General features: G+C 51.2%; 1 protein-coding gene across 1 annotated transcript; it reads left to right on the plus strand.

The window, feature by feature from the left end:
• Nucleotides 1–461: 461 nt before the first annotated feature.
• On the plus strand, nucleotides 462–6136 carry MSX2 (msh homeobox 2). Its single transcript, XM_032125230.1, has 2 exons — nucleotides 462–899; nucleotides 4450–6136. Exons 1-2 carry the CDS (start codon nucleotides 539–541, stop codon nucleotides 4872–4874), a joined length of 786 nt encoding a protein of 261 aa, XP_031981121.1. The 5' UTR covers nucleotides 462–538; the 3' UTR covers nucleotides 4875–6136.
• Nucleotides 6137–12776: the final 6640 nt, after the last annotated feature.

Consider the following 12776-nt stretch of genomic DNA (forward strand, 5'->3'; position numbering starts at 1 on the left):
GGGGGTGCGGCGGTCCCTGACGGGGCGTTGTAGGATCGGGATGAGCGCGGGGGTCCGCGATGAGCCTGGGGCGCCCGGGGAGGAGCCGAGCAGGCGGCGAGAGGGCGCAGAGCCGCGCTCTTCTGAAGTTCCCTCTTCGCCTCATCATCAGCCTTAATTACCGCGGCGATGTTTTATTTTTTTCCCCGCTCGCTTTGCTCTGACTGCAGCCCTGCGCGGCTCCGGGCCAGGCGCGCTCGGCGGGCGGCCCGAGTGTCATTAACCCCTAATTGGGACCGGGGGGCCGGGCCGGGCCGGGAACTCCCCGCGCGGCACCGCCGCCACCGGGGCCGGCTGGGCCCGCCCCCCGCGCGCTCTCAGCCAATGGGATGACGCCTCTCACGACGTCACGCGGCAGAACGGGCGCTGATTGGTCGGCGGGGCGGCTCCCCCGCTCGCCAAAGGAGGACAGCGGCGGGGAGCCCCAGAGGGGGAAAAGGGGGGCGGCCGGGCCCGCTCCGCCGCACTCGCCGGGCAGCGCCAGCTCCGCCGCACCGCCATGGCTTCCCCTCACAAGGCCAAGGAGGTTTTCTCCTCCGACGAGGAGGGCCCGGCGGCCGGCGCCGAGGAGCACCACAAAGTCAAGGTGTCGAGCCTGCCGTTCAGCGTGGAAGCGCTCATGTCCGACAAGAAGCCCCCCCCCAAGGAGCCGCCGCTGCCCGCGGCCGGCGGCAGCGCCGACGGGGCGGCCGTGGGCACCTCCAGGAACCTGCTGCTGGCGGGCCACGGCTCCCGGGACGCGCACAGCCCGCCCGGGGCGCTTACAAAAACCTTCGACACCGCCTCGGTCAAGTCGGAGAACTCGGAGGACGGCTCGTCCTGGATCCCTTCGGAGGCCGGGAGATATTCCCCGCCGCCAAGTGAGTGCCGAGCGCCCGGGAGCGGCGGGGGCGGGCGGGATGCGCTGCAGCACGGAGATAAATGCTCATAGATCCTGTATTTTACCTTCGGTTTTATATCCTGTATTCCCATCCCTGCAAGTGCTCGAGGTCACGTTGGATGGGGCCCTGAGCAAGCTGCTTTAGTGGAAGGTGTCGCTGCCCATGGAAGGAGATGATTTTAAGGTCCTTTCCAACCTAAAACATTCTGAGATTCCATGGTACTTTTAAAGGTATTCATATGTGTGTGATTTTTAGGTATATTTACATACTTCTTCACATATTTATTACGGTTATATATTTATGGAGTTATATATTTCTATACGTGTATTTCTATACGGTATATAAATATATACCGCCTTCAAAGCCACAGAAAGATCAGAAATCACCAGGGACCAGCTCCCTTTCCCGACTCTCGACCCCCTGGCAGACAGCTCGTCCATTTATGTTATCCCCTTGCAACAACAACTGGAATTTCTCCCTGTTCCCTTCTCCCATCCGCGATGCGCAGCAATCTCTTAAACTCGGGAATTCTCCCTTCCAACCTTGAGCTGGCTCCGCGCTGGCTCCCGGCGCGGGGTTTGTCCCTCCATCCCTGGTTCTAGAGCCTGTCAAAGTTCCCCGAACTGGTCCTGACCCCTTTAGCCCCCGCGATCCCTCCCGACCTCGTCCCCCGCCTTAGGGACACTCGCTCCGGAGGTGACAGGTCACTTCTGAAACCCCTTTGCAGTCCGAGCGGCTCTGAGCCGCGTTTCGCTTTCCGTGCGATTTGGGGGAAAAAAAAAAAAAAAAAGGAAAAAAATTTGCTTTTAAGAAATTAGAAGTTCCAAAACATCCTTCAGGAGAAGGGGAAGGAGCATCTCGGCCGTGCCAGGCTTCCTGCCTTCCCATGGCCGGGAAGCTGCACACCTGTGTCAGGATTTATCCCCTCTCGTCCGAGCATCCCAAACTTGCCTGGTGGAAATTACATACTCTGCTTTATTTAAGTTAGACGCTTTACAGACGTGAACTGTCTCACGGAATTTTTTTCTCTATCTACTATTGCAAGAGGAAAGTTTAGTGCTATTACAGCTTTCCTTATTATTTTCTTTTTTAACAATAATTTCGATTTGGCTTTCATCCACTTCCTTTCCTTTATGATAACCCCGAATTAATTTGCTTTCTGTCGTGCTTGGAGAGGGCAGGAGGAAGGCATCCCGCCCGTGGCAAGCCCTGTGTAGCTCCAGATTTTAATTTTCAGGTACCCCAAGTGTGCTGAAAAAACATGAAAAGAAGCGTGTGCCCCTACTTGGACCCTTTCTCTAAATCTGCCCAAAACCCCAGACTTAGACACGGCCTAATAATCTCCCTCTACATTTTTCCCCTTCGAAATTTCTCTGCTTTCTCTTTGAAAATTTTTCGTTCTCGGGATTGGCAAAATAGTTTTGTAAAGGACTTCAGGAGCTGGAATTCCAGTGACTTCCGAGGGATCTGGGGAGAAAACTGAGGATCAGGGCAGGGAAAATCCTTCGGCCTCGACCATTTTCCTGATTTCCCACCTCGGCAGGAGGCAACGACCGGTTTTCCCGCAGGAAAACTGCCTGTCCATGGAGAGCTTTGACATTAAAAACCGCCCCTCGATTTATTGTTATTAATATTAATATTACGCGTGGGATGAGCTGAGGGAAAAGCTGTAAAAGTTAGAATTTTGAGGAACACGGAGAGGGAACCCTCTCCAAATGATGATTTTTTGTCCGATGTTGGCCAGGAAAAGGAGGATAAAGAGAAAAACAGTGAAACAAATCAGCGAGGGCTTGGGGACTGGCACGGGATAAACGCAATTCCGGGGGCTGCGGTCCCTGCTGCTTATTAGAGCCTGGCAATCCTTCGGGGGGCTGCGAGAGAAGAAGCCTGGGAAGGCTGGGCTGTATCCCGGGGCGAATATTTCCCGGGATTTCATGGGAAAACATGTTCCTGCGGTTTCCCCGTGCGCAGCAGGAGCTGGGACGGGTCGGGCTCACCCGAGAGCGGGGGAAGGTGCTGGGACACGGTGCCAGGGCCATCCCTCCAAACCCTGTCCCTGCTGCGAGCAGCTGAGTCTGGGGAGGGCTTCACTTTGGGAAAAGAAAGGCGCTGGGTTTAAAAATAGCGTGGAACAACGGGCGGAGCGGCAGGGAATTCAGGGTCGGCTTGCTGTAGCTTTAGTTTAATGCAGTTTTAGGAGTGAATCAGCTGTCACGGTGAGCACCTGAATTATTAAACTGCCCTGGTGGGATCGCAGGCCGATATTTGACAAGCTGTTTCCTAAAAAAGCTTTATTTTTGGCTTTCGGTATCCAGAGGAAGAGCAATAAGAGAAGTTTGATTTTTTTCCCCGCTGTAACTGTTTTCTCCCTCCCCTTTCTGAACTTTTCAACAATTCCCTTGTGGGATTTTTTTAATTGCATGATACATGCTTAAACAGCTTCTTAGTCTGGTTTATTTTTAAAAATAAAAGAGAAATGAGTCCAGAAAACCCAAAGTGCAAATACTGACAAGCGTTTGAAGCAGACACCACAGCGGGAACAAAACTCAGCAGCCTCTTTGGGCAGCCTGGGTGTCACTTGCTGTGTCTGGCCAGGGTGACTTGTCCTGTGCCCCTGGAGTGAGCAAAACACAGCCAAATTACCGAGTTCTTGAAGTCAGCCGCCTGCTTTTTAGTTATTCTTTAGATTGCAAAATTATTAGTGAAGTGCTAAATTAATCTAAAGGCAAGTCAGCGCTCTGCCATCCCAGGAATATTGCCTAACCTGGCTGGGATTTAAGGCAGGAACAAAAGGTGATGGATTTTCTGGCTTTTATTGGCTACAAAATGCTGAAGTTTTGTCTGGGTTTTGTTTTATTTTTTAATTGGCAAATGTCATAAAAGCAAAATGTTGAATTAAAAGAGCGCTGCTTTCTTGTTTGAGTTTTTGTTAGGGGTTTTTTGTCATACATGCAAAGACCAAACATAATTAGGGATTTCATGTATGACATTTTTTATACTGGTTGATAATCAGAAAATATTCACTGAAAATTGAAGTTAATAAGCAGAGGAAAAGCTTGATTTGGAAGAAGAAACAGCAAGGAAAAATGTCCCATTAGCAAAACCACTAAAATTGTCAGATCCACTTCTTCAGCTGTCACTTGTTGTGCTTTGTGGGGAAATCCTGGAGCAGGGCTGAGCTCTCCTCTTGCCCTCTGTCCTTTTGGGAATCTCCTGCTTTTGTGGTGTTTGTCCTGTGCTTTATTGGAGTTGTCCTGGTTTGTGTGCTCTAGACCCCTGTGAAGTGACTCCCAAAGTGACCTGTGAATCCTCTGTCCCTTTTGAAATCGCTGAGGCAAAACTTCCCTTCCCAGCACATCAGCTGAAGTGCTGTGAATTTAAGTTTGGCCAGGAAGACATTTCCCGAGCCCCTTTGCCAAAGGATCCCGTGTTTGGAGGGGATCGCAGGGACACCCACCAGGCACAGCATCCCTGCAGAGCTCCAGGCTGTCCCTGCTGTTGTGATAACCGGCCTTTCCCTTCCTTGCAGGACACCTGAGCCCCACTGCCTGCACCCTGAGGAAGCACAAGACGAACAGGAAGCCCCGAACCCCGTTCACCACTTCCCAGCTGCTGGCTCTGGAGCGCAAGTTCCGCCAGAAGCAGTACCTGTCCATCGCCGAGAGAGCCGAGTTCTCCAGCTCCCTCAACCTCACAGAGACCCAGGTCAAAATCTGGTTCCAGAATCGGAGGGCCAAGGCCAAGAGACTGCAGGAGGCCGAGCTGGAGAAGCTCAAAATGGCAGCGAAGCCCATGTTGCCGTCGGGGTTCAGCCTCCCTTTCCCCATCAACTCCCCCATCCAGGCTGCCTCCCTGTATGGGACATCCTACCCTTTTCACAGACCTGTGCTTCCCATCCCGCCCGTTGGACTCTACGCCACTCCCGTTGGATACAGCATGTACCACTTATCCTAAGAAGATCCGACACAGACTTCCTGGTGGATCCTGTCCAGCCCTGAGAAGGCAGAACCCCAACCAGTACTGGCCATTCCTTCTGCACGCTTCTATCTGGCATCCTGAGTGTCTGGGAGTTTGCTACGGGTTGGGCGTCTCCTGAGAGTGCTCTGAGCACGCAGAGTCTGCTCCTGAAAGCAAAAAAAAAAAAAAAAAGCATAAAAACCAACATAAAAAAAAAAAATTTTTATTAAATGTAGGGGTTTCATCCAGTGCACGTAAAACTAGGTTAAAAAAAGAACGGGTGAAAAAGGAATTTTGTCATACGGAGGCAGAAATTCCCTGACACCTTCCTGGCCCACCACGGGTTTAAAATAAGAGGGGTGCGTGCCCTTGAGCCACGCTCTAAGTTGCCATCACTTCACATGGGGGCAGGGGGGAGGGCAATAGAAAGGTCTAATCCAGGTTTTGTTGTTTGGTTGTTTTTTTAAGGACAGCAGAGCCTGTAGCTAGAGACGTGTAAATAGAAACTAGAGCCGGTGGAGTCTCAGCGAAGTTCAGAGCCAGCAAATCCCTGCATTTCTGGGGAGAGGGCAAAGTTTTGCATCCCGAACCTCGGTGAGATGAGCAGCAGGGCCCCTAAATGTAGAGCCCAGCTTTCCCCACCACGGCTCCTGTAACGCCTTTATGTGTATAAATAGCTTCAGCCTTTGTAAAGCACTGGGAGGGGAGGTGAAGAGCAAGGGAGGGTTCTTAGGCTGGTTTTTATCTCTTCCTATTGGCGTGCTTAGAAATTTTTAGCTGCAGCCAGGTAATCTTGGCTCTGCAATGCTCTTGGAAAGCCAGGAGAGAAGGGAGGAAGACGTGGGTTGTTCCCAGAAAGGATTGTTGAACCCTTCTGGGGGATGTTGTGGGGTTTCTGTTAGTATTTGCCACGGCCTGTGTTACACAGAACCCCCCGAGTTTTCTTCCGTTCTAAGGATGCCAATAGGAGTGACTCGTGCTTCAAGCCCTTCTAAAGAGAGATCCGGGTGTCACAATCAGCCCCACGAGCAGGACAGATGGGTGATAGAGACTGTGTGACCTCTCTGTCCCCGTGGGAGCTCTGGCAGCAGCTTCCCCAGGCTTCTCCTTGTAACTCTTGTATTATGTGTATTACTCTTGCTAAAGTTTATGAGGAAGTTACTCCCAAGGCTGTGGAGCACTGAAGTCAGAGTTTCTCCTGGATTTATTTTCTTAGCATGCTGTTGTGGAGGAAAGAAATGAAACAAAAAAAAAAAAAAATCAGAAAAAAAGGAGAGGAAAAAAAAAAAAAAGCCACGAGGTTTTGCTGGTTTTGGTTTGTTTTGACCCAGGCATTGATGCCGCCTGGGACCCACTATAGATGAACTTCCTCTCTCCCTTCCCCTCACCCCCGATCTCCCATCATAGGAGAATCCCTTTGAAAGGGATGCCTTGTACAATTTTATATATTTTATTGAAGATTTATTATTTCTTATCTCTTATTTCGAATTAAATTAAAAAAGAAAAAACGTGTTTAATCGTGTGTGGGTCTGTTGGTGTTTGGAGTCCTTTGAAAGGTGCCTTCTCTCTGTGTGTGTTTTGCACCATTGGGTCAAGTTCAAAGGAATGTTTGGGTTGCCTTTGTGATTATTTCCCCTTCCTCGATCTGATTTAAAGCCAAATTTGCAGCGCGGGAAGGTGAATTGCAAGTCAACATTTCAGAGTCAAAAGCCAAAGCTTTTATGAGGTTTCCTTGTTTTTAACAACCGCTTTTAGGCGCCTCTGTTCTTTACAACATCGTGCTCCGCTGATGTTTCCATCACTTTTAGCTCATGTGCCTTTCCCTTTCCTTGGGAGCTCTCCCCTCGACTCCACCTCAGCTCTGTGTGCTTTAGAGGGAGACGGGTCTCGACTCCCGAAGGATTTGAGGGGGAATTTGGGACAGGTTAAACCTGGTGGGGGCCCTGCAGTGCTTTAGCTGCATTTCAGGGCCCCAGGGTGCTGCGCTCTCGCAGTTTTGGGGCCAGGCTCAGAGAGCAGGTGCTGGACCACCCTCCCCTGGTGAGGGGGGGGGTCGGATAAGGGCACCCGGGGGGACCCTGGCACACCCAAGTGCCACCCCATGGAAATGTTGTCTCAGGAGGGCTGTCGGGGTTCGGAGGGGGTGCGGGTCCGAGGTGTGTTTGCCCCCTGCCCAGCTGTGTTTGCCCCCCCCGGGACTTCTCCCGGGTGCCCTCTCCCCGCTCCGGGCGTGCGGATCCCGCAGGCACCGCGCTCCCGGCACCGCCGCTGGAAGCACCGGGAATTCTCCCGTCCCCCAGGCTCCCAGCCACATCCCGGCTGGCTCAGCATCCCGCCGGATCGGGAAGAAAAGGGTCGGGGAATCAGACACTCGGAGAGCCGGGCTGTGCGAAGGGGCTGCGGGCTTGGGGAGCGCAGGGACTCGCGGAGCTCGCCCTGCTCACCCCTCTCCCTTTCCCGGGAAAACCCCCGGTGATCTCCCCGCTTCGCAGATGTAGGGAACAAAGCTGGGGGAGCCCAATCTCCACGCAAACTCTTCAAATTAGAATTTACCGCCGCATAAAAACGGGAGAAACGCGCTTCTTTCCCGGATTCCCTTTTCCCGAAGCATCATCCCCCTGAATCCAGGGCGAGGCGAAGCCCCCTCGGCCCTGTCCTTGCCTGGCCGGTTGTCCCGAGTGCTTCCTTAGCCGGGCTGGGCTATAAATAAACCAGCGGTATTTTTTAACCTTCGGTATAAATCAGCTGTGTCAGGGATTACAGCTAAATCTTTTTGCTGGAAATTCTTTGAGCGCAGGAGCTTTGCGTGTGTTATGATAGATCCCTAAATGGATACAGATTTATTGCGGCACACAAGGGTGTTGAAGGAAAAGCTTCCAAATCTCGGTTACAACCTCTGCTCTGGGAAAGGCAAGGAGGGATCTGTGACACCTTCTCGGAGCCTGCGGATGGCATGACAATTCACCCTGCGCCCATTATTAACTTGTTCCAATTAAAGCCTTCAGAAAGGCCGAGTTAATTGAGTATTATATTTTATTAGGAGGGAGGTGTCAAGCTTTACTCATGAGACTTCATCATCGTCCTAATGGGGAGCTGCCCCGCAGGCAGATCTGTAACTGAATAAATTACAGCGAGGCAGGGAAATCAGAATGCTATCATTAAAAGCGATGCACTTACTGAAATTCCTCCCCCACTTTCGCAAGAGGCTGGGGAGGTGTGGCTTTAATTAATTATTTTAATGCAAAGTTAAATTGTTCCCAAAGTATTTTCTGACACAAAGCAGATGCGATGATTAGAAGTTGAGTGAGACTGAAAGGAGTTGGCATCTGTTCCAGGTACATCTATATATTTTAAATTCCCGATAGAAAGTGAAAAATAATTAGAGCAATAAATAATAAACATTAAAAACAACGCGATAAATTACCCCGATCCTTAAAACCAGGACTTGCTGAGCGGCGGCTCAGGCCAGCCGGGCACAGCGCGGCTCTCCCGGGACTTTCAGTCACCGGGGATGGATTTGTTGACATAAATATTTGGGACTGGGCTTTTCTGCCTCGCTCCGGCCAAGCGTTCATTACCTAAGGCCACGGGCGCTCCGAGCCTGCATTTCATGTTGTCACGTTGCCTTGTCAGAGCCCGGAATTCCTGCGTTTTATGGCGAACGAGGAAAACTGCCTGGCTGCGAGCGGCGTGTCCGGGAGAGCGGGGGGATCCCTGTGCTGAGGGCCGGGGGCTGCGGGCACCGAGCGAGCCCCGAGCCACGGGCCGGACGTCGGGAATGAGAACGGGAATGGAGATGGGGATGGGGATGGGGCCGGGCTCCCGACACCTGCCCCGCGAAGCCCAGCCGGGGCTGCGGGGGGCTCAGGTGCCCTCCAGACCGGGCAGAGCCCCTCAGCCGCATCCCGGCTCCCAGCCTTGTCCTGACCCTTGGTTCCACCGCCCCGGCGCTTCACACGCACCTCCCACCTCTCCGGAGCGGAGAGCTGGGTATTCCACTCGCACGCGAGTGCCACGGACACTCCAATGTCCCTTCCGCGCACACCTGGGGCTCTGCAGGATTTTGGGGGGAGTGCTGGACACGCACTGCAGGAGGAGGGGAGCCCACGGAGGGGATGGATGAGAAAGAACCACCAGAAAGCACCAAACTCTGGGGCCCTGCGCCTTCGGAAGCGGCCCCAAGCCACGCACTCGTGCCCTGGCTGCACACAAATAGCCAGAGGTTCCGCGGAACAGCCGCGGCGGCTCCACTCCCACCCCCCGAGAGAGAAGTGAGCATTTTGCTCTCCCTAAAGTATATTATTTTCCCCTCTCTGTTTGTCCCCTGTTTAGCATCCCCGAAGACTAACCTGGATCTCTTTATTAAAAAAAAAAAAAAAAAAATTAAAATTATTAAAAGCACCAAAAAAAAAGTCTCCTCGAACGAATAAACCCCAGCATGTGGCCAGTGTGACTGTGTTCCTCCCGTTCCTACACTCACTATCAGCCACGGAGACGCCAAAATGCCTTTTCCGGGGGTCACTTTTGGAAGTTAACCTACTTTCGGCAGCGCCCGCATTCTTGGCGTAGGAAGCCTCTCTCACAAAATAAAAACAAAGAGGTTATTCCAATCTTTTTTTTTTTTTTTTTTCTTTCCCCTTTTTCCATTCCAGAGCAGAGGGGGCACATTTTTCCAATGAAAAGCACGGGGGATCTCAGGGAAACTGCACAGCTCATCCCAGCGCTGCGAAACCCAGGAGCCGCCGCTCCACGGTTCACGCTCCTTTTCGCTGCCGCGGGGAAAGGCAGAGGGGGGAAATTTGGGGTCTTTTGTTGTTGTTGTTGTTGAGCTTTTTTATTTTGGTTTGTGTTTGACTCCCCGAGCCCCTCGCTGTGTGTTTCCCACCGTAATCCATGAGGCTTTTGGCGGGTGCTACCAGCAGCTCCCAACTGGTTGCACGCAAGGAATAAAAATCTTTCCATCCATTATATTTCAGTCTTTTAACACCCAAGCAATTCTGTCCCTGCTGTTTTAGTGGAAATACCGGTCTATAAAGCTGCAACTGCAGTATATTTTAAAACGCTACCATTTTTAAAGGGGATTGGAATAATTCTGCTTTGCTTGGGAAGAAAAAGTCTCGAGCAATGTATGCGCGATTAAGGTTTTATAACACTGTTCAAGGAAATTAAAAACATTCTGTGATGTTCTTGCTGCAAAGGCAGGTCTCTTTTTTTGGCAAAATGCTTTGTATATGTATTTCTCAGATTGCTGTGTTTTGAATAAGCAAGAATCTCGTAAAGAGAAAAAAACCCACGTTCCTTAAAATTATGCTCTACCCGTTTTATTAAACTGATTATGCCAGCGTTCAACTCAAAAGTTTGTTTTAAGTAGGAATATTTTCCCAGACGTGTAATGGATTGCTTGAAAACAGAATTCTTTGCTTTTTAATGACCTGTAATGGCCAATTCATTTCGACTGCGCTTATCAAGGTGCTGTGTTAAATAACAAACCGGTTCTTGAAAACAAAAAAGTCATAATGAAAAATAAGCAGTCAGAATAATCTCCCATCTCCGAGCCAAAAAAATGCAATAAAATTAATTTAAGACTGTCAAAACATCAAAGCTGAGAAAAGGAGCTGCTAAAATAATGTCTCTTGATAAGGAAATAATAAAAACACACCAAAAAATGTCTACTCAATAAACTCCACTGGATTTGGGGGTCTGTGCTATATTTTATTTGGTGATGAAAGCACTTTGATGTCACTGTATTCCAAACAATTATTATTATAATTTTAAACAACCTGGTGTTTTCCATTACTAACGGCTTACGCTTTGAAGTTACACCTCATAATTTCTTAAATTAAATAAATCATTTTAAGTTTGCACTGGGAGCCTTTTAATAGCAGAGAAAGGAATATCATTATCTTATTGAGAGGCAATTGCAGTGGCTCCAGTTTGGCTGTAGCTGGGGGCAAAGTGGTGCACTATAACAGACATACTTTATTAGCCTCCCATAACTCTTGAAAGAACATTTTTATATTTTCTTTGATTCCTCCCCTCCCCCTCTTGTTTTAAAGCTGTCCCAACCTTTAATTACTGCCTAATATGAAAAGCATTATTTTTTAATGCTGTGTAATTTACCAGAGGCAATAGGCCAAGTTAACAATTGTTTATTAGGGTTGCTGTTTCACACAGGGCAAAGAATGCTGTTCCAAGCCCAACTTTTCATGGGTGGTTGCACTAATTAATACAGTGTCTGAGGCTCCTAGGGGGTTTTTAATATTAAAGCCTATGGGGCGGAACGGTTTTTAGAAGTCCAGCTCCTGCTGACGTTCCTCCTCCCCTCCCCGGTGATTTCTGGGGCTTTCAAGGCTGTTTTGATCCGAGGCAAAAGTCGGCAGCGGGAGGGGAGCGCCCTTGGAGCCGCCCCGGCCCCGCGGTGCCCGGCGGGGGTGGCACCCCCTGCCCCGAGCCCAGCCCGGGGCGCTTCCCCCGAGCCTCCCCCGAGCCTCCCCCTGCCCTGGCTTTGATTTCTTTCCCCCTTCGCTGCAATTCAGGCTGAGGCGGGCGCTGCCGGCGCGGCGGCTCCGGGAGCGCTGCGGGACCCCCGGGGCTGGCACGGCCGGGCTGGACGGACCCCGCACCTCTGGCACTGCCCGTGTGCTCTGGAGTCGGGCAGGAAACCGCTCCGGGCACAGCGGGATGTGCGACTCGGGGGGTGCTGCTCCCGAAAACTCCGCACGGCCGATCCGTGAGCTCTTCCCGGAGCATCAGCGCAGCGCTGCGGTCTCTCCCGAGGCGCTGACCGGCACCTCGGAGCATCCCTGTGCCCCCAGTCTCCGTGTCCTCGGTGGGCACTCGGCTGCCCCTGGTGCCCGAGGATGCTGCGGGCAGCGCTGTCCCCGCGCTGGTCACTGCCCGGCCCATCCCCTTCCCAGGGGAGACACGGGACATCCATCAGCTTGATCGATGGGGGTTGCTCACTCCTGTTCTCCCCGCCAGTTTATTTTCTTAAACTACCGGGCAAAAGTGTAATGACGGAGCAGACAAACACCCTAACAAACAGACGACAGCTTTATGGATGGAGCCGCGCTCCGAGGGCTGAGGGGTGTTAAAATCCGGGCTCCGCCGCCTTCAGCCGTTCCTGCTCCAGCTCGGGTCACTTCAGCCTCTTGTAAAAAAAAAAAAAAAAAAAAAAAAAGCCAAAAACGAATCAAAACAAAAATCCAGCCTTGGCTGAGTTTTAGAGGAGGAGACACTTACGGATTTATTTTATGGGCTGACCAGGACTGTTCTCCCTGCTCCCTTCGCCGTTAGCTCAGCTCCTTTGCAAATCTAATCTGCTCGGCTCCTTTGCTATTTTTCATGTTGGACCCATGCGTTTCTCCTCTAAGCCTTTCTCCTTTTTGATGTAGCGAGTCAATTGAAGAATGTTGGTCTCGGTTATCAATCACCCAGCTGGGGCTTAAAGGGCTCGGGCTAATCAGATTTAATTGCTCATGTAGCGCCACTCCTGCCCTGGGCCACGACCGACTTGCTCAATTAAACCCCAAATACCTGCAATCAATAAATAAGGAATGACAACACGTTTAAGGGATTTATCCAGCAAAGGAATTGAGCTGGAAAGAGATTACAACAGAAAAAGGCCCTTTTATAATTAAACGTACACCTCTCACGTAGGGAAAAGCTGTGTTTAAGGAAACAAAAAAAAAAGGAAGAAGAAAGGAAGAAAAGATTAAAAAGAGATCTTGTTCCCTTTGCAAAGGGGTGATGCGGGCTCTGCCTTCCACGAGGCCATTCCCGATCACTTATTCGCTTATTTTTGGCCCAGGAAAGTCCGGGATCTGCAGGGCCCGCCCCGTGTCCCCTCCCGGACGGACGGGTCTCCTCTTTTCCCGTCCTTTCCCAGCAGCCTGCGGC

This window comes from Corvus moneduloides, chromosome 15 (assembly GCF_009650955.1).
Source record: "Corvus moneduloides isolate bCorMon1 chromosome 15, bCorMon1.pri, whole genome shotgun sequence".
NCBI classification, from domain to species: Eukaryota; Metazoa; Chordata; class Aves; order Passeriformes; family Corvidae; genus Corvus; species Corvus moneduloides.

Bases quoted from the DNA above. Each gene is read 5' to 3' on its own strand.
- MSX2 (XM_032125230.1), top strand. From the start codon at position 539: ATGGCTTCCCCTCACAAGGCCAAGGAGGTTTTCTCCTCCGACGAGGAG. The intron at 900-4,449 runs GTGAGTGCCGAG...CCTTCCTTGCAG, and splicing joins GAGATATTCCCCGCCGCCAA to GACACCTGAGCCCCACTGCC.